This window comes from Symphalangus syndactylus, chromosome 5 (assembly GCF_028878055.3).
Source record: "Symphalangus syndactylus isolate Jambi chromosome 5, NHGRI_mSymSyn1-v2.1_pri, whole genome shotgun sequence".
NCBI lineage: Eukaryota > Metazoa > Chordata > Mammalia > Primates > Hylobatidae > Symphalangus > Symphalangus syndactylus.
Window position 1 is genome coordinate 144008720 of NC_072427.2, and position 22922 is coordinate 144031641.

At 39.9% G+C, this 22922-nt stretch overlaps 2 protein-coding genes and 1 pseudogene across 12 annotated transcripts in view; 2 read left to right on the top strand and 1 right to left on the bottom strand.

Moving 5' to 3' along the window:
* The window catches only part of LRP6 (LDL receptor related protein 6), a 162809-nt gene extending 157367 nt beyond the window's left edge, over nt 1–5442 (top strand). For all 6 annotated transcript variants that reach the window (XM_055280615.2, XM_055280616.2, XM_055280617.2 and 3 more), the window contains one exon: nt 124–5442. In XM_055280615.2, coding sequence (XP_055136590.1) covers nt 124–418 — 295 coding nt within the window. In that variant the 3' untranslated portion in view covers nt 419–5442. The remainder of the gene's footprint in view (nt 1–123) is intronic.
* Nucleotides 1–22922, top strand: part of LOC129483347 (mortality factor 4-like protein 1) — a 225020-nt pseudogene that overhangs the window by 83932 nt on the left and 118166 nt on the right.
* BCL2L14 (BCL2 like 14) overlaps nt 20069–22922 on the bottom strand; it is a 54992-nt gene continuing 52138 nt past the window's right edge. For all 6 annotated transcript variants that reach the window (XM_055280626.2, XM_055280624.2, XM_063639662.1 and 3 more), the window contains one exon: nt 20069–20493. In XM_055280626.2, the coding sequence (XP_055136601.2) occupies nt 20455–20493 (39 nt within the window). In that variant the 3' untranslated portion in view covers nt 20069–20454. The remainder of the gene's footprint in view (nt 20494–22922) is intronic.

A 22922-nucleotide genomic window follows, 5' to 3' on the forward strand; every position in this document is an offset into this window, starting at 1 on the left:
AATTTAAATTGCAGTAGCTTATTGTTTTTGTAGTGTAGTTGACATCTAATACCTCTATTCTGAGAGGGAAAATCATTTTTTTTGTAAAACTAACTGCTTCTCTTTATTTTCTCCCTATACCAGCTACAGGCCATATAGCTACCGGCACTTTGCACCCCCCACCACACCCTGCAGCACAGATGTTTGTGACAGTGACTATGCTCCTAGTCGGAGAATGACCTCAGTGACAACAGCCAAGGGCTATACCAGTGACTTGAACTATGATTCAGAACCTGTGCCCCCACCTCCCACACCCCGAAGCCAATACTTGTCAGCAGAGGAGAACTATGAAAGCTGCCCGCCTTCTCCATACACAGAGAGGAGCTATTCTCATCACCTCTACCCACCGCCACCCTCTCCCTGTACAGACTCCTCCTGAGGAGGGGCCCTCCTCCTCTGACTGCCTCCAGCGTAAAAATGTAAATATAAATTCGGTTGAGATCTGGAGGGGGGGAGGGAGCTATTAAGAAGGATGAGGCAGACCGTGTACAGTTAAAATTATAAAATGGGGTAGGGAATACTGGAGATATTTGTACAGAAGAAAAGGATATTTATATATTTTCTTAAAACAGCACATTTGCTGCTTGTGCCATAAAAGTTTGTATAAAAAAATTTGTACTAAAAGTTTTATTTTTGCAAACTAAATACACAAAGCATGCCTTAAACCCAGTGAAGCAACTGAGTACAAAGTAAACAGGAATAATAAAGGCATCACTGACCAGGAATATCTGGGCTTTATTGATACCAAAAATAAAAAAGAGGAAGAAGAAAAATTAAGTCCATCTCAGAGCAGCAAACCATGGATGTAGCCAGATAGCCTTCAGTTAACTAACGTTTGAGGGCCAACAAGTAAGAAAAGATGAAAGGAAAAAAAAGGCATTAATGCTAACCTTGGACGAAGGGCTTTGTTTTCTCTGGGAATCCAACAGGGTTAGTGAGGAAAGTAGGTATTTCTAAAAACCCATTCTGGGTGTTGCTGTTGTAGGAGAGATCAGCCCTCTGGTAAGATGCCATGAAGCTGTGTGTGTGTGTGCAAGTCTCTGTCCCTACCTTTAGAATCCATACGTCTGTCAAAATGAATTTTTTTCTCTAGGTATGTTTACCTTGCTGCCTCCCCCAGCAACTTGGTAAGTCATTTTGCTAAGATACCATGATTTTTTTAAGCTGAAGCATTGACTAAATGGAATTTTCTAAATTAAACTTGATTTTAATATTTCTTCTAGCTCCATTCCCCAGTAGGCTTAGCTCTTCAATTTGACTGCTGTTTTTGCATAATGATCAAAAGTTAGACATATTATTTCTCTTCTTCCAAGATTGTTTTAATGCTCATTAAAATGTCTTTTTACAACACATATAGACAATGTTTAAGAATTAAAAATTAACCATTATGTTTTTGTTGTAAATTAATCATATATCCTTGCACTACTTTCAGCATATATCACAGTATGAAATCATTTATATATATATATATATTTTTTTTTTTTTTTTTTTCTGAGTAAAACATTTAAATATGTTCTGGTTAGAGACAATCTATTTAAAAAGAATTTTTTCTTATTAGGATTTTCACTATATTAACAGTTTGTGACGTTTTCATGTTCTTTAGGCTGGTTTTTCTCAGAATAATGTCTACATACATACCTCTTCTAATGTGTGACATGAGTTTAATATCTTTCTGTTACCCACTGTGAATGTTAGGCTGTTTTCAAATTATCCACAAATTATTCTTGTAATCACCTCATATTTTTATGTGGATCCTCTCTTATCCATTATGGATTAAGATAATTTAACAAATTTAACAATGAGGATTAAATGAGAAGACAAACTGTTAACTTCTCAGCTGTCAGAATTTGGGTGGAAGGGAATAATGGAAGCCTCTTTTGTGATCTGCCTGACCTGCTGTCATGTATGGTACTGGGGCTGCTACATCTTCAGCTATCAGGGCTGACCTGTGGAATGATTCTAGCACTTGCTCTGCCACCTTGCCAGAAGTTCGTTTCCTGCTTTTTACACATGTCTAGCACTTCTCTGCTAAAATTGAATGGTTTTAAACTAATGTATTTTTAGCTTAAGAGGTGTTGGTCAGTTAATTATTGAATTTTTTTTTTTTTTCTTTTTTAATTCTGTCTTGCCAAGGCCTCTCTGGGTTTCAGGGCCCAAGAGAAAACAGTGGAAGAAAGGAATCAGAATTTTGGCAAGGGTGAAGTAACTGTTCATGCAATTTAAAAATACCTAAGTAAAGTTTTTGAAGATAAAATTGTGGTTTCAGAATAATGCTGATTGTTGGAGACTGTAAGAATCAGGTGCACTTGATTTTGCATATAAGCAAATGGTAAATCTATCAGAGTCCTAAAACAGACAAGCGTAAACTCTTCCCATTGCTGGAACTAAGTGCCCACAGTGTCAGACAAAATGGACATTGAACTTGGATTCTGTGATACACAGGGCACTTGATGCTTAAATGAAGATGGAAAGGTTAGCAATACCTGGGTGTCAGTTAGAATTTGAGAATTCTATATGTTTACATTTTTAAATATGCATCTTGATCTGGTGGGCTTCCCATGTGGAGACTTGCACTCTGATTAACTAAGAAGAATATTGCCTTGTTGGATCTCAGTCCACGTGCTTGCACTGCGATGGCAATGGCCTCTTCTTCAAAATACTAATTTGTGTGCCAATTTGTTTAAAATTATTTGAAGGCAGTTCAGCCTAATCTCAGTGTTCTCTTTCTGGGGTAGATGAGATGGATTCTTAATATTTCTGGGAATACTTTTTAATGAGAGAATTGTCAAATTTGGAAAGATTTATTGACCCTTAGGTTACATGGACAGTTAAGCTTAAGTAAACTGTATATTGATTATTAAACACGAGCTGTAATTGAAAAAGTTGAGAGGAAAAACATGAGACCACAAATTAGGGGGAAAAAAGAAAAGGGATTTTTAAATTTGGTATATTAAATTCATTGTCCAAGGGGGAAAATGAATAATGTTTCATTAGATTCCTTATATGCAAAAGTATTTATTTTGAACATGTGTCCTAAAATATGTGCACTAACTGATGTGATTAAAATTGTCCAAGAAATAAACTTGAGCATAACATACTTTCTGTGCATCACAGTAAGCTATTCTGCATTGAAGTGGTCTTTTATAACTAAGGCCTAGACTTGGCTCCAGCAGAGTCGTGGTCTTCTGTATAGTGACTTAAGGAGTTTTATTTGCTTAAGTCAGATAATAGCACATTCACAGGAAACAAAGAGAGTTGGTGGATAGAATTTTCTGACTATTAATTTTTCTTCCATGAAATTTTATTATGCCTTTGACACTTTCTGCCACTCTTACAGCATATCACAAGATGTCTGTTTAGCAGAAGATTATGTAGTTACTTTAATTTTAATATAAAAATAGTTTGTGATACATTACCAAGAGATCTCTGATTCTTTAGTACATTTGAGAACAGCTATTCTACAGAGATGATAGGTATTTAGAAATGAAGACTTTAAAGTACATTTTAATCTAATATAGGCCAGTAATTGGGGGAAGGGGCTTTGAGCAGTACAATTTTAAGATGATTTTGAGGGTTGTATTTCTTTATCATTTAAAAATACCCTAAAGTCAGTAATTTATATGAAGGAAACTCATTCATTATTGAAGGTATAGAAATAGCCATCATCTGTGTTAGGTAGCAGTTTTGGAGGCTCATCTTCTTCTTTTGCTATAAAGCCCTATTAATGAAGAATACTTCCAGTAGAGTTAATAGCTGTGGCTTACCTAGTGTGTTAATGAAGTGTGTTTATTTATGTGACTTGATACCAGCAGTCATAATAGAGACTGAAGAGGTATGCGTTAAGCACACCTACTTCTGTGCGGTAAACAGGCTGCTGCTGCCTAGATTAGATTCTTAGAAATGTCATATTTTGAATTGTTTTATTTCTTGTAGGGGAAGCTTTATCCCACTTCACTGATTTGCATGCCGTAGGAATTACATATTGGTTATCATTACGTATCAACAAGATTCAAAAACAAAAATCTTGGACTTTTCACATCCGAAATATGTCAGCTCTTAATGAATGTGTGGTGCTTAAGTCTACATATGGCATCCATAGTTTATCTAGAGTATGGATATGAGTGTGTTGACCAGTTAGCAGTAGGTGGACAAATATTTGGGCATCTACAGATGAGACTGTACACTAAGTGTTGACTGAGTCCTAAAGAAGCTTATAGTCAAGTGTTGTTTAAAACATTATCAGAATTCTTAAACCCAAGGAATTTAATTTCATTTGGTATTTCTTAAGCCTAAAATGAGCCAAGAGAAAGATGATTTTAGAAAGTACTTGTAGTGTATGTGTGGCTTCTAACTTTTGGGATGGCACCATTTTATAATAGTTTCAAAATTTAGCTTTTGAAATTCTCAACATTTTATGGTAGAAGACTTTGGACCTCAAGTATAAAATTATACATTTATAATTTTTTAAGAATTTAAATTATAAGTATTGTGAATTCACACTCTCAGGCTATTGTCTGACTTGATCTACGTCTCATAAAGCCTGTACCTGAGTGGAGTGGAAGGTGGAGTCTTATGTTAATCACTCGCTGACTCTACCCTCACCCTCTTTCAGTTGAGGTAAACTTTGCTGTTTTTCTTTTTCATAAAGCATTCTTAAATTGTTGAGTTTATTGCTGAAAAAAATCTCCATGACTTTACAGATAGAATTACAAACTAAATGATTTCTTGTACTTAGAAGCAGAGTACAGACCTAACAAACAGACCCCACCATCACTTAGGGTTTTCCCGAAAGCAGCACCAAAGAATTACGGACAACATGCTTTTGCTTAACTGTCCATTTTGGTTGTTTTGTTTTTTATCAAATATAAGCAGGATGGGTGATAGAGATATATTTATATATAGATATATATTCTATATATCTAATGCCTAAATATGGGTATTAAAGGGAAAATTTTTAAAGTCTGATTAAACCCAATATTACATGAAATTAAATATATGGGTTAGTAAGGAAGAATGTTGAAAAGTGGAGAGGATACCAAGAAGATTAAACTGGACTAGCCTTATTTGCAAGTGAGGGATCTGGTGCTGCTTTCAGATGTTTATCCTTTATTTTTTTTCCCTTAAGCTTTAATCTTCGTCATTGTCTTAAAGTCAACTGGTGTTTCTTGTTCATCGACTTTGGTACGATGGTGCTTTGCAAGGATGTATTTATATTATAATGGCCAACATTTGGTCAGCCCTTGTCCACTTACTCACTTCCCTCCTTTTGTAAAATAAGTGCTTTAATTATAAACTGTATAAAAATACCTTGTATAAAACCCCTTTTTTGATTATTACAATAAATAACCTGAATTGTAACAAATGAAATGTTGATTTTTGTAATAAAACAGTGGAAAAGTAAAAGTGTCTGTCCTTTCTTTTCAGCAAGAAATTAAGACAGTAGCTGGTTGTGGTTTGCTGTGATGTAAATAAGACTGTTTTAGACACAAAACCCAGCTTTATTGTTTGCATTTTAAATAATACTCTGCCAGCACACCTATAGCCCCAGCTACTTGGAAGACTGAAGTGGGAGGATCACTTAAGCTGGGGAGGTTGAGGCTGCAGTAAGACTTGTGATTGCGCCACTTGCACTGCAGCCTTGGGCTACAGAGTGAAACCCTGTCTCTAAATCAGTCAGTCTCTGCAAGAGAGATTTGAGAAGGGCTGTTGCTTAGTTCAGTGCTGGCCGCATTTGTGTTTGGGAACAAGAATAAGAAATAGCCTGTGCTTCAGAACTGCTCTTGTTTTCAGTAGACTGGAAGGAGTTCTAGTATGGACTCTGAGCACTTCCCTCTTTTCCAAGATCTTAAATTAGCTTATAAAATGCACATTGCTTTCCTGGTGAAGAGCCCAGTGTGATGTGATGATTCTTTTTCTACGAGGGTAGGACGTAGTAAAACCCAGTGAAATACCGGGTCTCTGCTAGATACTAAGCTTACTAGTTTGATAGGAAGGGAGGAAAGCTGCTTTTTTATTTTGCAGTATTTGAGCCCAAATACCAATTAAAGGGAAACCAAGTTTTAATATGTTTTTCCTTAGCCAGTGCCCTCAAATAAGTGAACTTACCTTGGTCTTTGCTGGCTCCTCCCATTCTTTCCCCTGGAAGGAAAACAAAAACTACACGTTGTGCCATTCCCAGTTAAATGAAAGAAAGAAAAGACAGAAGATTGGTTTGCCTGATGGAAAGGCAGTCTCACGAATGGGAAAACACTGCAAACTGTTTTGGGTCCTTCTTTCCTTAGATAGGTTTTCAGCTAAGTAAATCATTAAGTAGTTTTCATTTTAATTCTTTGTCTTGTATATGATTGCATTGTTTCTATAAATTTAATTCAAATGACGAATTACTGTCCTCAGATCTCTGGTTCCATCCATTTATATCATTATGTAATCTGCACAATCCCCCCTCCCACAGAAAATCTGCTTGAGATTTGCATTTGCAAATTCGTATTTAGTCAACATATAAAACCAGTCTTCTCCAATACGGAAGTTAAAATGAAGGATAATTTTATTAACATTCTAGCCTGCATTTACTGTGTACCAGGCACTGTGCTGCCTTTCCTCGCCTCCCGCCGTCCGACTTAAAATAATCAAATGATTGCCAGCTGTGGTAGCTTGAGCCTGTAAGCTACTTGGGAAGCTGAGGCGGGAAGATCTTTTGAGGTCAGGAGTTTGAGACTAGCCTGGTCAACCGAGAAACCCCTACCTCTAAAATAAAGAGAATAATAAAGTGATGAATGACCAGGCTTGACAGGAAATGCCCAATTTGAGTATGAAAAGCTCCACTGCAAAATTTTGATTAGAAACAGGTTGTCGCTGGACGCAGCACTTTGGGAGGCCGAGGTGAGCAGATTGCCTCAGGTCAGGAGTTCGAGACCAGCCTGACTGACTTGGTGAAACCTCGTCTCTACTAAAAACGCAAAAATTAGCTGGGCATTGTGGCAGGCGCCTGTAATCCCAGCTACTCGAGGGGCTGAGGCAGGCGAATTGCTTGAACCTGGGAGGCAGAAGTTGCAGTGAGCCGAGACGGGGCCTTGGCACTCCAACCAGCCTGGGCAACAAGAGCGAAACTCTGTCTCAAAAAAAAAAAAAAAAAAAAGAAATGGGTTGTCTCTGGGTAGAGGGAAAAGGATATGGATTGAGGTCTAGATTTTAATCTTTATTCCACTGTAATTAATTGTCAAGGCATGTCTGGACTCTTATCTCTCAGTATTTCTTTGGCATTAGTCTTTAATGTAGAGTTTTCAGAACCTTGACTCTTTTAATGGGCCAGTTGACCGTTTTTTTTGTTTGTTTGTTTTTTGTTGTTTTTTGAGACTGAGTCTCACTCTGTTGCCAGGCTGGAGTGCAGTGGTGCTATCTCAGCTCACTGCAACCTCCACCTCCTGGGTTCAAGCGATTCTCCTGCCTCAGCCCCCTGAGTAGCTGGGATTACAGGCATGCGCCACCACACCCAGCTAATTTTTTGTATTTTTAGTAGAGACGGGTTTTCACCTTGTTGGCCAGGATGGTCTCCATCTCCTGACCTCGTGATCTGCCCACCTCTGGTATTACAGGCGTGAGCCACCGTGACTGGCTACCAGTTGACTCTTCAATTAGTCAATTCCAATACCTGTTCTAGAGAGGTACTTACACATAATGAATTTGAGGCAATGAATTGTATTACAAGGCAGAGTCCATTGAAGCCCAAACGCCTACGTGGTATCCTATTCCATGGAGATTCCTATTCGATGCTTCCTTTCCCTTAGGCCCTTTCTTTGCTTTCCAAAGAAAATAACTGTCAAAAAGGAGACAGCCCAATGCCCATCTTACATCACCAGCTGCATGGCAGACAGAAGTGATTATCTTGAGTTCTTTTGACTTCTGGTCATCCTACCAAAAGCTCCCCCACTACCATTACTCAGTTGAACAGCCTTGAAGATTCTCATCTTTTGTCCAGTAATTGAAGTTCCTTCCTGGGGATTCCATGGGAAGGAAAGGGTTAGGGTCCTCAAGTATGCAGTGCTATGATTCTTAACTGCAGATACATATGTAACAGGAAAAATTTTAAAAACATTTTAATACCTCAGTTTCTCTAATCTGGGTTATTCATATTTTCTCTTCTTATGTCAGCTTTAGTTACTTGTGTCTTTCAAGGAATTTGTCCATTTCATCTAAGTCGTTGATTTACTGACATAAAATACATTCTCTATCCTTTTAATGTCTGTTTTTGTTTCTGACATTGGCAATTTGTGTCTTCTCTACTGGGACGCAGAACATAGTACCTAAAATATGACACCTTGGAATACTATTTTGAGCTGAAGGAATTTGAGAGAAATCAAGGAAGCAGGATTCCCTCATCATTCTCACTTGAAGCAGGTTATAAGCCTGGGATAAGTTTTCTGATCTTCTCCTTAAGCAGGTCTCTCGTGAGAGAGCTGCTCTCTCTACACCTGGAAGAAAGGAACATTCTTTTTTTTTTTTTTTTTTTTTTTTTATCATTTTGTGCCTTTTTTTTTTATCTTATTTTATTTTATTATTATTATACTTTAAGTTTTAGGGTACATGTGCACAACGTGCAGGATTGTTACACATGTATACATGTGCCATGTTGGTGTGCTGCACCCATTGACTCGTCATTTAGCATTAGGTATATCTTCACATTCTTCTCTCTAAAGACAAAGGGTCGGCCGGGCGCAGTGGCTCACGCCTGTAATCCCAACACTTTGGGAGGCTGAGGCGGGTGGATCACCTGAGGTCAGGAGTTTGAGACTAGCCTGGCCAACATGGTGAAACTCCACCTGTACTAAAAATACAAAAATTAGCTGGGCGTGATGGTGCACGTCTGTAATCCCAACTACTCAGGAGGCTGAGGCAGGAGAATCACTTGAACCCAGGTGGTGGAGGTTGCAGCGAGCCGAGAATGCGCCACTGCACTCCAGCCTGGGCAACAGGGTGAGACTCCATCTCAAAAAAAAAAAAAAAAAAAAAAATGTGGAATAACAAAACAAAGTTACAACAATACTAGTGTTTATATTATTTTTTAAAAATGTATTATTAGTCTCTTGGCTGGGCATGGTGGCTCACACCTGTAATTCCAGCACTTTGGGAGGCCAAGGTGGGCGGATCCTTTGAGGTCAGGAGTTCGAGACCAGCCTGGCCAACATAGTGAGATCCTGTCTTACTAATAATAGCAAAAATAGCCACGCATGGTGGTGCATGCCTGTAATCCCAGCTACTTGGGAAGGTGAGGCAGGAGAATAGCTTGAGCCTGGGAGGTAGAGGTTGCAGTGTGTTGAGATCATGCCACTATACTCCAGTCTGTGTGACAGAGTGAGACTCTGTCAAAAAAAAAAAAAAAAAGTGCCAGGTGTGGGGGCTCACATCTGAAATTCCAGCACTTTGGGAGGCCGAGGCAGGCAGATCATGAGGTTAGGAGATTGAGACCATCCTGGGTAACACAGTGAAACTCTGTCTCTACTAAAAATACAAAAAATTAGCCAGGTGCGGTGGCGTGTGCCTGTAGTCCCAGCTACTCAGGAGGCTGAGGCAGGAGAATTGCTTGAACCCAGGTGGTGGAGGTTGCAGTGAGTCGAGATTGCGCCATTGCACTCCAGCCTGGATGACAGAGTAAGACTGTCTCAAAAAACAAAAAAAAGTGTAGAAAACAAAGAGTAGAGTTACAAACCCTTGTCCAAATAATACTAGCTTTGGTCGGGGCATGGTGGCTCATGCCTGTAATCCCAGCACTTTGAGAGGCCAAGGCAGGCAGATCACCTGTCTGCGACCAGGCTGGCCAACATGGCGAAACCCCATCTCTACTAAAAATACAAAAATTAGCCGGGCGTGGTGGTGCACACCTGTATTCCCAGTTACTTGGGAGCCTGAGGCACGAGAATTGCTTGGCCCTTCCAGGAGACGGAGGTTGCAGTGGGCTGAGATTGTGTCACTGTACTCCAGCCTGGACAACAGAGCAAGACTCTGTCTCAGAAAATAATACTAGGTTTGGTAGTGGCCTATGTATTTACCTTCACTGAGATCTTTATTTCTTCAAATGGCTTTAGTTACTGTCAAGGGTCCTTTAATTTCACCCTGCAGAGGTGACCTAGTCTAACAAACTCAATCAGCTTTTGTTTATCTGGGAATTAATTTCCCCCTCATTTTGAAAGATAATTGATATGGTTTGGCTGTGTCCCCACCCAAATCTCATCTTGAGCTGTAGATCCCATAATCCCCACGTGTCATGAGAGGGACCTGGTGGGAGGTAATTGAATCACAGGAGCAGTTTCCCCCATGCTATTCCCGTGATAGTGAGTAAGTTCTCACGAGATCTGATGGTTTTACAAGGGGCTTTCCCTTTTGCTTGGCTCTCATTTTTCTCCTGCTGCCATGTGAAGGAGGACATGTTTGTTTCCCCTTATGCCATGATTATAAGTTTCCTGAGGCCTCCCCAGCCATACTGAACTGTGAGTCAATTAAACCTCTTTCCTTCATAAATTACCCAGTCTTGGGTATGTCCTTATAGCAGAGTGAGAACAAGCTAATACAATAGTTTTGCTGAATATAGGATTCTTGGTTGACACGTTTTTTTTTGTTTTTTGTTTTCTTTTAGCATTTTGAATATATTGGCTCATTGCCTTCTGGCATCCAAAGTTTTTGATGAAAAATCTGCTGATGATCTAAGGGTTCCTTGTATGTGATGAGTCAATTCCCTCATCCTACTTTCAGGATTATCTGTCATTGTCTTTCAGGCATTTGATTATAATGTGCCTCAGGATAGGTCTCTTTCAGTTCATTGTGCTTGGAATTCATTGAGCTTCTTGGATATTTACATTCACATCTTTCCTCAAATTTGTAATGTTTGCAGCCATTATTTCTTCATGTATTCTCTGTGCCTCTTTCTCTCTCTCTCTCCTTTCCTCTGGAACTCCCATAATGCTTGTGTTGGGCAGCTTGATGATGTCTCACAACTCCCTTAGGCTCTGTTCACTTTTCTTCAGACTTTTTCTTTCTGTTCCTCAGACTTGATAATTTCCACTGTCTTATTGATAGAGGCAGGAGACAGAGAAATCCTAGGCAGATGGGCACGTCCCCAGTGAAACCCCACATTCAAGCCAAAGAGAGTTTAAAGCCTGAGGCCAAGCTACAAGTCAAATTCACAGATTGGATTGAGAACTGTCTTCCTGTTTGGTGTGCTTTCCTTTGATTGATCCCCACCCTTAACCGATTTTACATATACCTACCCTTCCCTAATTGTTTTTACACTGTGCCCACCTTTCACTGGTGCCTTGGTTTTAACCTTTCTTGCATACTCACAAACCAGGAAGCACGCACTCCCTTATCCTGTGCCTATAAAAATCCCAGATTCAGCCACATTGAGAAAGACAACCTGACTTCAGGAGAGACAATCTGACCTTCCCACCCTCTCTCCACTGACAGCTGTTTCTTCACTCAATAAAATTATCTGTCTTTGCCACCCTTTAATTGTCAGCATGACCTCATTCTTCTTGGATGCAGGACAAGAGCTTGGGACTCACTGAATGTGGGTGGCCAGAAAGGCTGTAACAGTGGCCCTCTGCCCTCAATGGTAGAGGGCAGCTTCCCCACATGACAGAAGCAGTGGCGGGGCCAAGCTGGTCCCAGAGCCACGCCAGTTCTGGAGCCCTGGGTCAGGGAGGGGCAAGAATCTGACTGAGCTGTTAACATGCTGCCGTCCATCAGGCTGTGGACAGTAGAACTAAAAGAGCTAATTAGCACACTAACACCCCTTCTGGGGATTTTGGGTCATGGGGCACCCCTGCTTGGGTACTGTTGTGATCCCCTTAGGGCAACACAGCTGGTCTGGCTGTGGGGCTTGCATAGAGCTTGCTCCTGTGTTGGCACTTGGAGCGACCAGCCAAGCCCTGCACTCACTTGCCCATGTGCTCCCTCCTACTGGGGCTGAGCACAGCAGGCCGAGGTGATGGGTGCCCCTGCTGCAAGCCCAGCAAAGGGGCCAAGAAAAATCCTGTGTCATTATGTTCAAGTTTCCTGATTCTTTTTTTTTTTTTTTTTGAGATGGAGTCTCGCTCTGTCGCCCAGGCTGGAGTGCAGTGGCGCAATCTCGGCTCACTGCAGGCTCCGCCCCCCAGGGTTCACGCCATTCTCCTGCCTCAGCCTCCCGAGTAGCTGGGACTACAGGCGCCCGCCACCTCGCCTGGCTAATTTTTTGTATTTTTAGTAGAGACGGGGTTTCACCGTGTTAGCCAGGATGGTCTCGATCTCCTGACCTCATGATCCGCCTGCCTCAGCCTCCCAAAGTGCTGAGATTACAGGCGTGAGCCACCGCGCCCATCCAAGTTTCCTGATTCTTTCTTCTGCTTTCTCAAATCTGTCTTTAAATTTGTTTAGTGAATTTTTTATTTCAGTAATAGTACTTTCAGCTTTCAAAATTTCTTTTTGTTTCTTTTTAGGTTGCTGTCTCTTTATTGATATTTCTATTTTGTCCATACACTATTTACATTATTTTTTTACTTTCTCCACATGTTCCTTTTGTTCTTTTTTGAGAATCTTTAAGACAGTTGTTTGAAAGCCTTTCTCTAGTAGATTTGCCACCAGATCTTTTTCAGAGACAGTTTCTGTTGATTTTTTTCCTTTGGGTCATACTTTCCTGTTTCTTTGTATGCTTTGATTTTTTGTTGTTGTTGAAAACAGACATTTGAATCTAATATGGTAACTGTGGAAATCAGATTAATCCCCTTCCCCAGGGTTTGCTATTTTGTGGTTTGGGTTTGTGTGGTTTTGATTTTTAATTGTTGTACACTGTCTCTGTACCAAGGATCACCCTGAGGTATAAACTTAAGTCTTCGGAGGTCTTTTCTGAGTCTGTGCCTCTCTTTGGACATGCAAGGTCAATTTCATATTTTTCCCCCCAAATACAGTTGCTTTTGAATATCCTAGTCTCATTGTCTGGCTCCCTAAATGGGAAAAGGAGAAAAATGAAAAGGAGAAAAAGAGGGCAGAGGCCTTTTAAATTTCCTGGAAGTCACTTCAGCTGGAGGAGGAGGGGCTAGTAGTCATGGGGAGAGGTGTAATGGGTCAGACTGACAAACAATGGCTGCCACCTCTTTACCTGCACCTCTTTGATCAGAGCGGGAGTCAGCAATCAGTGCACAGATCCCTGATATTTGGAGAACAGGGTTCTTTTTTTCCACTCTGCTTACCACAAGCTGTGTGCAAACTGCTCCAGGAACAGGTACACCATTGCTTGCCATGGGACTGGAGTTGGGGGATAGGTAGCTGGTATTGTGCTAAGAGCTGAAATTGATTAAATTAACTGTAGTTTACATGTCAAAGCTTTTGCCTGGAAGTTGCAAACCTTTAATAGACTTCAGAGTTCCAAAATAGTTATTTCAGATTTATTCTGTCAGAGTTATTATTGTCTAGGTGGGAGACAGATTTCTGGTGTTTCCTACTCCACCATCTTCCCAGAATCCTTTCCTATCATTTGTGTATTTATTTATTGGGAGATGCAGTCTTGCTGTGTCACCCGGGCTGGAGTCTTGCTCTATTGCCCAGGCTGGAGTGCAGTGGCGCAATCTTGGCTCACTGCAACGTCTGCCCCCCAGATTCAAGCCATTCTCTTGCCTCAGCCTCCTATGTAGCTAGGATTACAGGCATGCACCACTATGCACGGCTAATTTTTGTATTTTTAGTAGTGACAGGGTTTCACCATGTTGGCCAGGCTGGTGTCGAACTCCTGACCTCAGGTGATCCACCCGCTTCAGCCTCCCAAAGTCGGGGGATTACAGGCAAGAGCCACCGCACCTGGCCTCATTTGTGTTTTTATTGTCATAAGTTTTACTTCTGCATGTTGTAAATGCCATAATATACTATTATTATTTTGCTTTAAACAATTGTCTTTTAATGTAAAGAAAAATACTTTTATTTATCTGCATATTTATTATGTTTGATGCTCCTCATTCCTTTGCAGAGATCTGACTTTCCATCTGCTATAATTTTCCTTCAGGCTGAGAGTTTCCTTTGGTATGTCTTCTACTCTTAGTCTGCTCATGACACATTCTACTTTTCAAAATTTTGAAAACATTCTGAAAATATCTTTGTATTTTCTCCTTTTTTCTGATCAGTCAAGCTAGCAGTTTTATTGATATGCTTAACAAACCAGCTTTTGGGTTTGTAGATTTTTTTCACTATTTCTTGTTTTCTATTTCTTGAATTCCCTTTCTCATGCCTGCTCTGGATTTGCCTTTTCTATTTTAAGGTATAAGCTGAAGTCATCAGTTAGTGACCATTCTTTTCTAATGTAGCTATTTAGTGCTTTAAAGTTTCCTTTGCCAAAACGAAGTACTAAGTACTACCTTAGTGCCTCTCAGAATTTCTAGTATGCTGTGCTTTCATTTTTAAGTTAAAAATACTTCTAATTTCCCTTTTGACTTGTGCTTTGACCCATGGATAATTTAGACAGGTTTTATTTAGTTTCTAAACATTTGAGGGATTTTCCAGATACCTTTGTTATTGATTTCAAGTTTATTTACAGTGTGGTCAACAAACATTCTTTAAATTACTTGAATCCTTTTAAATTTATTGAGATTTATGGTTCAGAAGATAGTTCAATGTTTTAAATGTCCATGTGCATCTGAAAAGAATGCTTTTTTCTGCTGTTGTTGGTTTTAATGCTCTAAGTTTTCAAAACTGTACTATCCTTACTGATTTTCTGTCTACTTGTTTTATCAATCATTGAGAGATGTTGAAATCTCCAGCTATAATTGTGAAACATTTTTGTATATTGCTCCTTGCAATTCTATTAGTTTTTGCTTTATGTATTTTGAGGCTGTTATTAGATGCCTAACATTAGGATTATGTCCTTTGATGAATTGACTCCTTTACTATTATTGAATGACATTCTTTATCCCTGGTGTATTAGTCCATTTTGCATTGCTGTAAAGGAATACCTGGGACTGGGTGATTTATAAAGAAAAGAGGTTTATTTTGACTCACAGTTCTGCAGACTGTACAAGAAGCATAGTGCTGGCATCTGCTTCCAGTGAGGGTCTCAGGAAGTTTACAATCGTGGCAGAAGGGGAAGGGGGAGTAGGCGTGTCACATGAAAGAGGGAACAAGAGAGAAGGGGAAAATTCCAGACTCTTTAACAACCAGATCTTGTGTGAACCCATTACTTCAGGGATCCCTCCCATTCATGAGGGATCTGCCCCTATGACCAAAGCAACTCTCGCTAGGCCCATCTCCAAAACTGGGAATCATATTTCAACATGTGATTTGGAGGGGACAAACATACAAACTATATCACCTGGTAACGTTATTTGCTTTGACTCTTCTTGGATTGATATTAACGTAGCCACTCCATTTTCCTTTGACGGGTGTTATGGTACATCTTTCCATGCTTTGACTTTTTTTTTTTTTTTTTTTGATGGTCTCCCTCTGTCACCCAGTCACCTAGGCTGGAATGCAGTGACATGAACATGGTTCACTGCAGCCTTGACCTCCTGGGCTCCAGTGAGCCTCCCTCCTCAGCCTCCCAAGAAGCTGGGACTACAGGCATGCACCACCACACAATTTTTGTGTGTTTTTTGTAGAGATGAGGTTTTGTCAAGTTGCCTAAGCTGGTCTTGAACTCCTGGACACAAGCAGTCCACCCACCTCGGCCTCCCAAAGCATCCATCCTTTTGCCTAAGTCTGTTCATGTCTTCGTATTTAAAGGTTTTTTTTTTTTTTTTGGAAGATGTGTATAAAGTTGGTCTTTCTAATCCAATTCGATAATCTCTGCCATTTAATTGGAATATCTATATCATTTGCATTTATTGTGATCATTGATATGGTTGAGTTTAATAGACCACTTGCTGTTTTCTTTCTGTCTCTTCTGTCCTTTTCTGCCTTGTTATGGATTATTTTTCATGATTCCATTTTACCTCCATTGTTGGCTTATTAGCTGTAAATTTTGTATGAGTTTGTGTGTGTTTTAGGAGTTGATTTTGGGTTTAGAGTATACATTTTTAACTTACCACAGTCTCTCTCTTTTTTTTTTTTTTTTTTAGACAGAGTCTCACTCTGTCACCCAGGCTGGAGTGCAGTGGCACAATCTTCGTTCACTGCAAACTTCACCTCCCAGGTTCAAGCAATCTTCCCACCTCAGCCTCCTGAGTAGCTGGGATTGCAGGTGTGCACCACCATGCCTGGCTAATTTTTATATTTTTAGTAGAGATGGGGTTTCACCAGGTTGGCCAGGCTGGTCTCGAACTCCTGACCTCAGGTGATCCACCTGCCTCGGCCTCTGGAAGTGCTGCATTACGGGCGTGAGCCACTGCACCTGGCCCAGTCTACTTTCAAGTGAAATTGTGCACTTCACATATAGTGTGGAACTGTACAATTATACTTCCATTTCTGTCTCCCACCCTCCATACTATTATTCTTATACATTTTAATCTACATTATAAACCCCATAATACATTATTATTTTTTTCTTTTAAATAGTACATTATCTTTTAATTAAAAATTCTTTATATTTACCCACATTTTATCATTTCTAGTGCTTTTCTTTTTCAGATACAGATTTCTATTTGGAATAATTTGGCTTCTACCGAAGGAATTTCTTTAATATTTATTATAGTTCAGGTCTGCTGATAAGGAATTCTTTTAGGTTTTATGCATCTCAAAAAGTCTTTATTTTCCCTACATTTTAAAATCATCCTTTGGCTGGGTATAGAATTCTGCATTTATAGTGTGTGTGTGTGTGTGTGTGTGTGTGTGTGTGTGTGTGTGTGTGTGTGTATGCGTCTTGATACTTTAGAGAGGTTACGGTTTTTGTGTTAGTCCCCAAGAAGTTTGCTGGCATTTTAATTTTTCTTTCTCTGCATATAATATGCCTTTTTCTCTGCTTGCTTGGAAGACTTTTTTTTTCTTTATCACTGGTTTTGAGCAATTTATGGAGTGCCTCGGCATAGTTTTCTCCCTGTCCCTGTTTGTGGTGCTTGGCATTTGTAGAATTTCTTGGTTCTGTGGGTTTACAGTTTTCATCAAATTTGGAAAATCTTCACTTCAATTTTACCTATATTAGGCCATCAGAAGTCATTCCACAATTCGCTATTGCTGTTTTTTCCCTCAGTCTTATTTTTCTGTTTTTTATTTTGGATCTATTCTATGCCTTCAAGTTTACCTATGCGTTCTTCTATGATGTCTAATCTGCTATTAATCCAATCCAGCATGTTTTTCATCTCAGATGTTATAGATTTCATCTCTAGAACTTTGGTTCGAGACATACTTATAAGTTCTATGTGTACTTTGCATGTTATCTTTCTTCTGGCTTATTGAACATGTGGAATACAGTTATAATAGTTCTAATGTCTAACAATTGTATCATCTGTAACATTCTAGCTTTCCTGATTTTTCTTCTCATGATGGACTGCATTTTGCTGTTTTTTTGCATGCCCTATAATTTTTTATCAGAAGCTAGACATTGTGAATATTACCTTGTTGGATGTTGGATATTTTGATGATTCTATAGATATCCTTGCGTTTGTTCTAGAACACAGCCCAGTTATTTGTTAATAGTTTAATCCTTTAAGTTTTTGCTCTTAATCTTTAGATTGTGCAGAACCAGAGAGTGCTTAGTCTAGGGCTAATTTTTGCCACTTCTGAGACAAAATTGTTTTGTGGATTCTACCTATTGCCAAAATAGGCAGTATTCATGGCCTTGTGTAGGCTTTGGAGAGCGTTCCCTTTAATATTTTCAGGTGGTTCTTCCCCATGTCTTGGGTAATTTCTTCATGCACATGTTTTGATCAGTATTCATCTGAATACCTAAGGGGAAATATCTGCAGGTCTCTGGAGCTCTGAAGCAAACTTCTGCTGCTCTGACCTTCCTGGACTCCTAGCCCTATCCCTTCTACTCAGGGAGCTGGTGAACTCTGCGTGGGTTCCCCTCTCTCCAGCCTGGCCTAGAAATTCTTTACACGTAGTTACTCTAGGGAAAACATAGGGCTCACTTAGAGTCTCATCTCTCCGGGACCAGTTCTCTACAGGAGACTCCTAGCCGGACGCGGTGGCTCACGCCTGTAATCCCAGCACTTTGGGAGGCTGAGGCAGGCCTGGCTAACACAGTGAAACCCCGTCTCTACTAAAAATACAAAAAAAAAAAATTACCTAATGTCCAATGCCTTGAAAATCATTCTCATATGTAGTGTCTTTTTTTTTTTTTTTTTAGTTGTTTCAAGCAGGAGATTAAATCTGGTTAGTTTCTTCATCTTGACCACAAGCTGTAGATGATATTGGAAACATGTGGAGAGCTTGTTGTAAGTACACATATCTTGGGGCATATTCCAGTCATACTGATTTACAAGCTGTATCAGTCAGACGAGGGTATGGTTCTGCAACTGTGTGCCAAAACTATGCCAGGCACTAGATATATAAAGTTAAATTAGGCATAGCACCTGTTTGCAAACAACTTTACAATCCACTGAGAAAGACTGGGTAAACCAAATCTTACGGTGCAATATATTAAGCATAATGTCTACATGCAGGGTGATTTGGAGCATCTTATGAGAAAAGGCATCCAAATATAGCCACATGATGGCCAAGGGAGGGTTAGCAAATGAGTCCTGGAGGAAACTGAGGAAATTTGGAAAGATAAGCTAGAGTTAGTTGTTTTAGTGGAAACGGGGAAACGAATCCATCAGGCATGAACACTCCAAGTAGAGAGGATATTGTTATGAAGGCTCAGAGGTACCAGGCTGCATAATACCTCTGGGGAACTGCAAAGAGTTTGGAATGGCGGGATCAGAGTGGAGGAAGAGATGGTCTTCAGTGTCTCCATGTCTAAAAGGAGACTCCTGGCCGGGTGTGGTGGCTCATGCCTATAATCCCAACACTTTGGGAGGCCAAGGCGGGCAGATCACGAGGTCAGGAGATCTAGACCATCCTTGCTAACGTGGTGAAACCCCGTCTCTACTAAAAAGACAAAAAAAAAATTAGCCGGGCGTGGTGGCGGGTGCCTGTAGTCTCAGCTACTTGGGAGGCTGAGGCAGGAGAATTGCTTGTGCTTGAACCCAGGAGGCGGAGGTTGCAGTGAGCCGAGATCACGCCACTGCACTCCAGCCTGGGCGACAGAGCGAGTCTGTCTCAAAACAAAACAAAACAAACAAAACAAAACCAAAAAAATGGAGACTCCTGTATCCCTAACACTGATGACTTTCATGTGGGAGAAGAAAACAAAAGAGAATAACTCATTTTATTGAAATGGGTAGGCTAGTGAAGCATTTGATAATAGATAGATCCAGTTTTCCCTTGAACCTGAGAGTATGTCTGACTTATTGACTTCTTTGTTCTTCAAAGGTTTATTAAGCACCAATTTTACATCAGGCCATATGCTAGGTACTAGATATCCAGAAATTTATAAGACCTTATAAATTGATCATATTTTTAAAATTGTTTTGTGTCTTAAACACTTGCTATTGAGCATGTTTCTAAAAAACCTTATACTGAACAGTCTCAATCTCAGGAAAGCAATCAGTGGACTGCGTTGACAGGAGAGGAAATTGGCAGCTTAGCTGAGGGCAGCACACATTAGGGACCATAAGTGAAGACTTAACATTAAGTACCAAGAAGTGTCCTAAGCACTTCATATAAATGAACTCATTTGATACTCAATCAGAAGACTGATTACTTACGAATCAGAAGACACTCTTTTGACAGTAGTCTTTCTATGTATTTATTTTACTTGCTACCAATCATTGTACTACCACAAATGATGAAGTCCCAGGGACCTTGGGAAGAAGAGGTGTGGTCCCTGAGAAAAGGGTTGAGGGGGTGTTGGAGTAAAAATTTTGTACCAAATGGAAGTTTTTCAAAAAGGCACAGACAACAGTTACCTCTCCAAGCAAATGGATGTAGCAGTAAACCTGAGAGTTTCTTTAGGCTGTTTACTAACGTGAATAGCAACATCTTCCTAGGTATTAGGCCACCCCAAGTGTAGTTTAAAAATAAATAGTACTAGAAACGGAAGTGTAAACACATGCACAGTTTATCTTTTCACTCTTGTGAGGTCAGCAGACATCTGTAACACACTTTCCCTACGGCAGCTAACAAAGGCAGGATGATGGTATCTGTTCTGAACGTTTGAAACAACATCACCACTTATCTTTACAGATTTCCTCAGGCACTCAATGGAGGGCTTGAAAAACGTCACTGTCAAGGACCATGCTGCTACATTTTATGAGCTGGAGATGAACAAGCCCTCTCCGGATGCCTCTCCAATCACAGGAATAATGGTTTTGAAAACGTCAATTGCTCCATCTGCCTTGTACGTTGTAATCTCCTGTAGTCCACCTGAGGCCAGCATGCACAGGACCACGGTAGACAAAGAGTATTCCTGATGACAAATCTGGTATTTCAGTCTACTTCTTCATGTGATATCCCAAGTATTTCTTCCTAGAGGGGGAAAAATGGATTCTTAAAATTCCAAGTTAGATTTACTGTTGAAGTGAAAACATATGGCTGCTAACTCTGCTCTATCCCAGGCATGACCCGAGGCTCAGGAGACCATGTTAGTTTGGGGTAGGGTTTGGAGAGGTGACTGGCATTCTTGGTATGCCTGCAAGGAAAACATCAGCTAAGGTCTTATGTTACACACCCAGAGCTAACAGGCTGGATCTTTTCTTGAAGATGGGAGGGCTTCGAGGGTGTATTTAAAATTTTTAAAAAGTGGGTACTGAAAAGTCAGTTACTATGGAGGTTACAACTCTCTCCTTTCAAAGTGCTACAGAACGGGTGAGATTGCCGGACTGCAGGGTAACTACGTGAAAGAACAAAGAGCCAAGGAGTAAATCAGAATCTCGTGGTAGCTTGTTTGGCATGCCTTGTAGATAGAGTTGCTCTTCATTCATTTGATCGATTCATTCACCATTCTACAAGTACTGGCTGAACATCTATGGTGTTATGTAGAGGAATGGGAGCTATGGGAGATTAAAGGAGCCATCATAAAAACATGATCTCACCCTTACAGATTCGCAGTTTAGTTGGGAAGATGAGATGTACTCGTATCAGATGTGGAATACTGAGATAGTTAGGAACCCTGAGCTTCTGGAAAGCTTGTGCATGGGACTAGATTTCTCTCCTCCCACACTACTACAAGGACAGCACAGAGAGCCATCGAGACACTTGGTGCCAGTGGAAGTCCCAGGAGGCTTACTTCCCAGTGCCTTCTTTTTTTCCCATTAAGGGACTCTGAGCACACGCCCCAATCCACATGTCCTTCACACTTCCATAGCTCATATCAGCTCATAAATATTCTTTATCATCATCCTTTATTTTTTTTCTACCCTTTGGAAAAATTAGTCATCCCTCTCACATTCTTTTTCTCCCCTCTCCTAATTTCCACTGACATGCTCCAAATTAAACTTAACTATGGCCAAGAGTTAAGATTAAGGTTTATGATAACTTGGATAAGAAATACATTTTGAATTGAAACTACAGATGTTAAAGAACTAGTGCTATCAATTTCTAAAGCTTTTGGAAAGCCACTTTAGTATTCCTACTGAATAATTCATCTTTTTCTTCTAATTGGAACTGTTTTTTTCCTCCAGTACCAGCAGCCAAATTAAAAAAATAATTGCATTCATTTCTCTTTCCTCTTTTTGATTACTAGAATTAGAACTGCTAGTTTTATAAAGATTCATTGAAATATAATTGTGCTATAAAATTCACTAATTCAGTGAATTAGTATATTCACTTTTAGTATATTCACAGAGTTATGCAAACATCACCTCTGATTTTAGGACATTATCATCACTCCAAAAATAAACTTCACATCCCTTAGCAATTATTCCCATTCTCTCACCCTCAGCTTCTGGCAACGAGTCTACTTTCTGTATCTATACATTTGCCTATTCTGGACACTTCATATACATGGAATCATTTCAGTATATGGCCTTTTTGCCTGACTTTCTTTCACTTAGCATAATGTTTTTAAGGTTCATCCATGTATCAATACTTGCTTTGTTTTTATAGTGGAATAATATTCCATTGTATGGCTATACTACATTTTCCTTATCCATTCATCATTCATCAGTTGATGGACATTTGGGTTGCTTCCACTTTTTGGCTAATGGAAGCTATGAACATTCATGTACAAATTTTTGTATGAAAATATGTCTTCAACTTTCTTGGGTATATATCCAGGAGTGGAATTGGTAACTTTATTTATTTTTATTTTTTTATTTTTTGAGACGGAGTCTCGCTCTGTCTCCCAGGCTGGAGTGCAGTGGCTCGATCTGGGCTCACTGCAAGCTCCGCCTCCTGGGTTCACACCATTCTCAGCCTCCCGAGTAGCTGGGATTACAGGCGCCCGCCACCACGCCCGACTAATTTTTCGTATTTTTAGTAGAGACGGGGTTTCACCATGTTAGCCAGGATGGTCTTGATCTCCTGACCTCGTGATCCACCCGCCTTGGGCTCCCAAAGTGCTGGGATTACAGGCGTGAGCCACTGCGCCCAGCCCCTGGAATTGGTAACTTCATATTTAACATTTTTGGGAACTCCCAAGTGGTTTTCCAAAGGGACTGCACCATTTTACAATCCAACCAGCAACATAAACGGTTCCAATTTCTCCACATCCTCACCAACTTCAATACTTTTCTTTTTCATTTTAGCCACTGTAGTGGATAGAGCTCCATGTTGCTTTGATTTGCATTTTCCTACTGTTGAAGATGTCAAACAAGCGTCTTTTCATGTGCTTTTAGCCATTTATATATATTCTTTGGAGAAATGTCTATTCAAATCCATTGCTCATTTGAAAATTGGGTTATTTGACATTTTATTGTTCAATTATAATAGTTCATTATGTATTTAGATATGTCTTT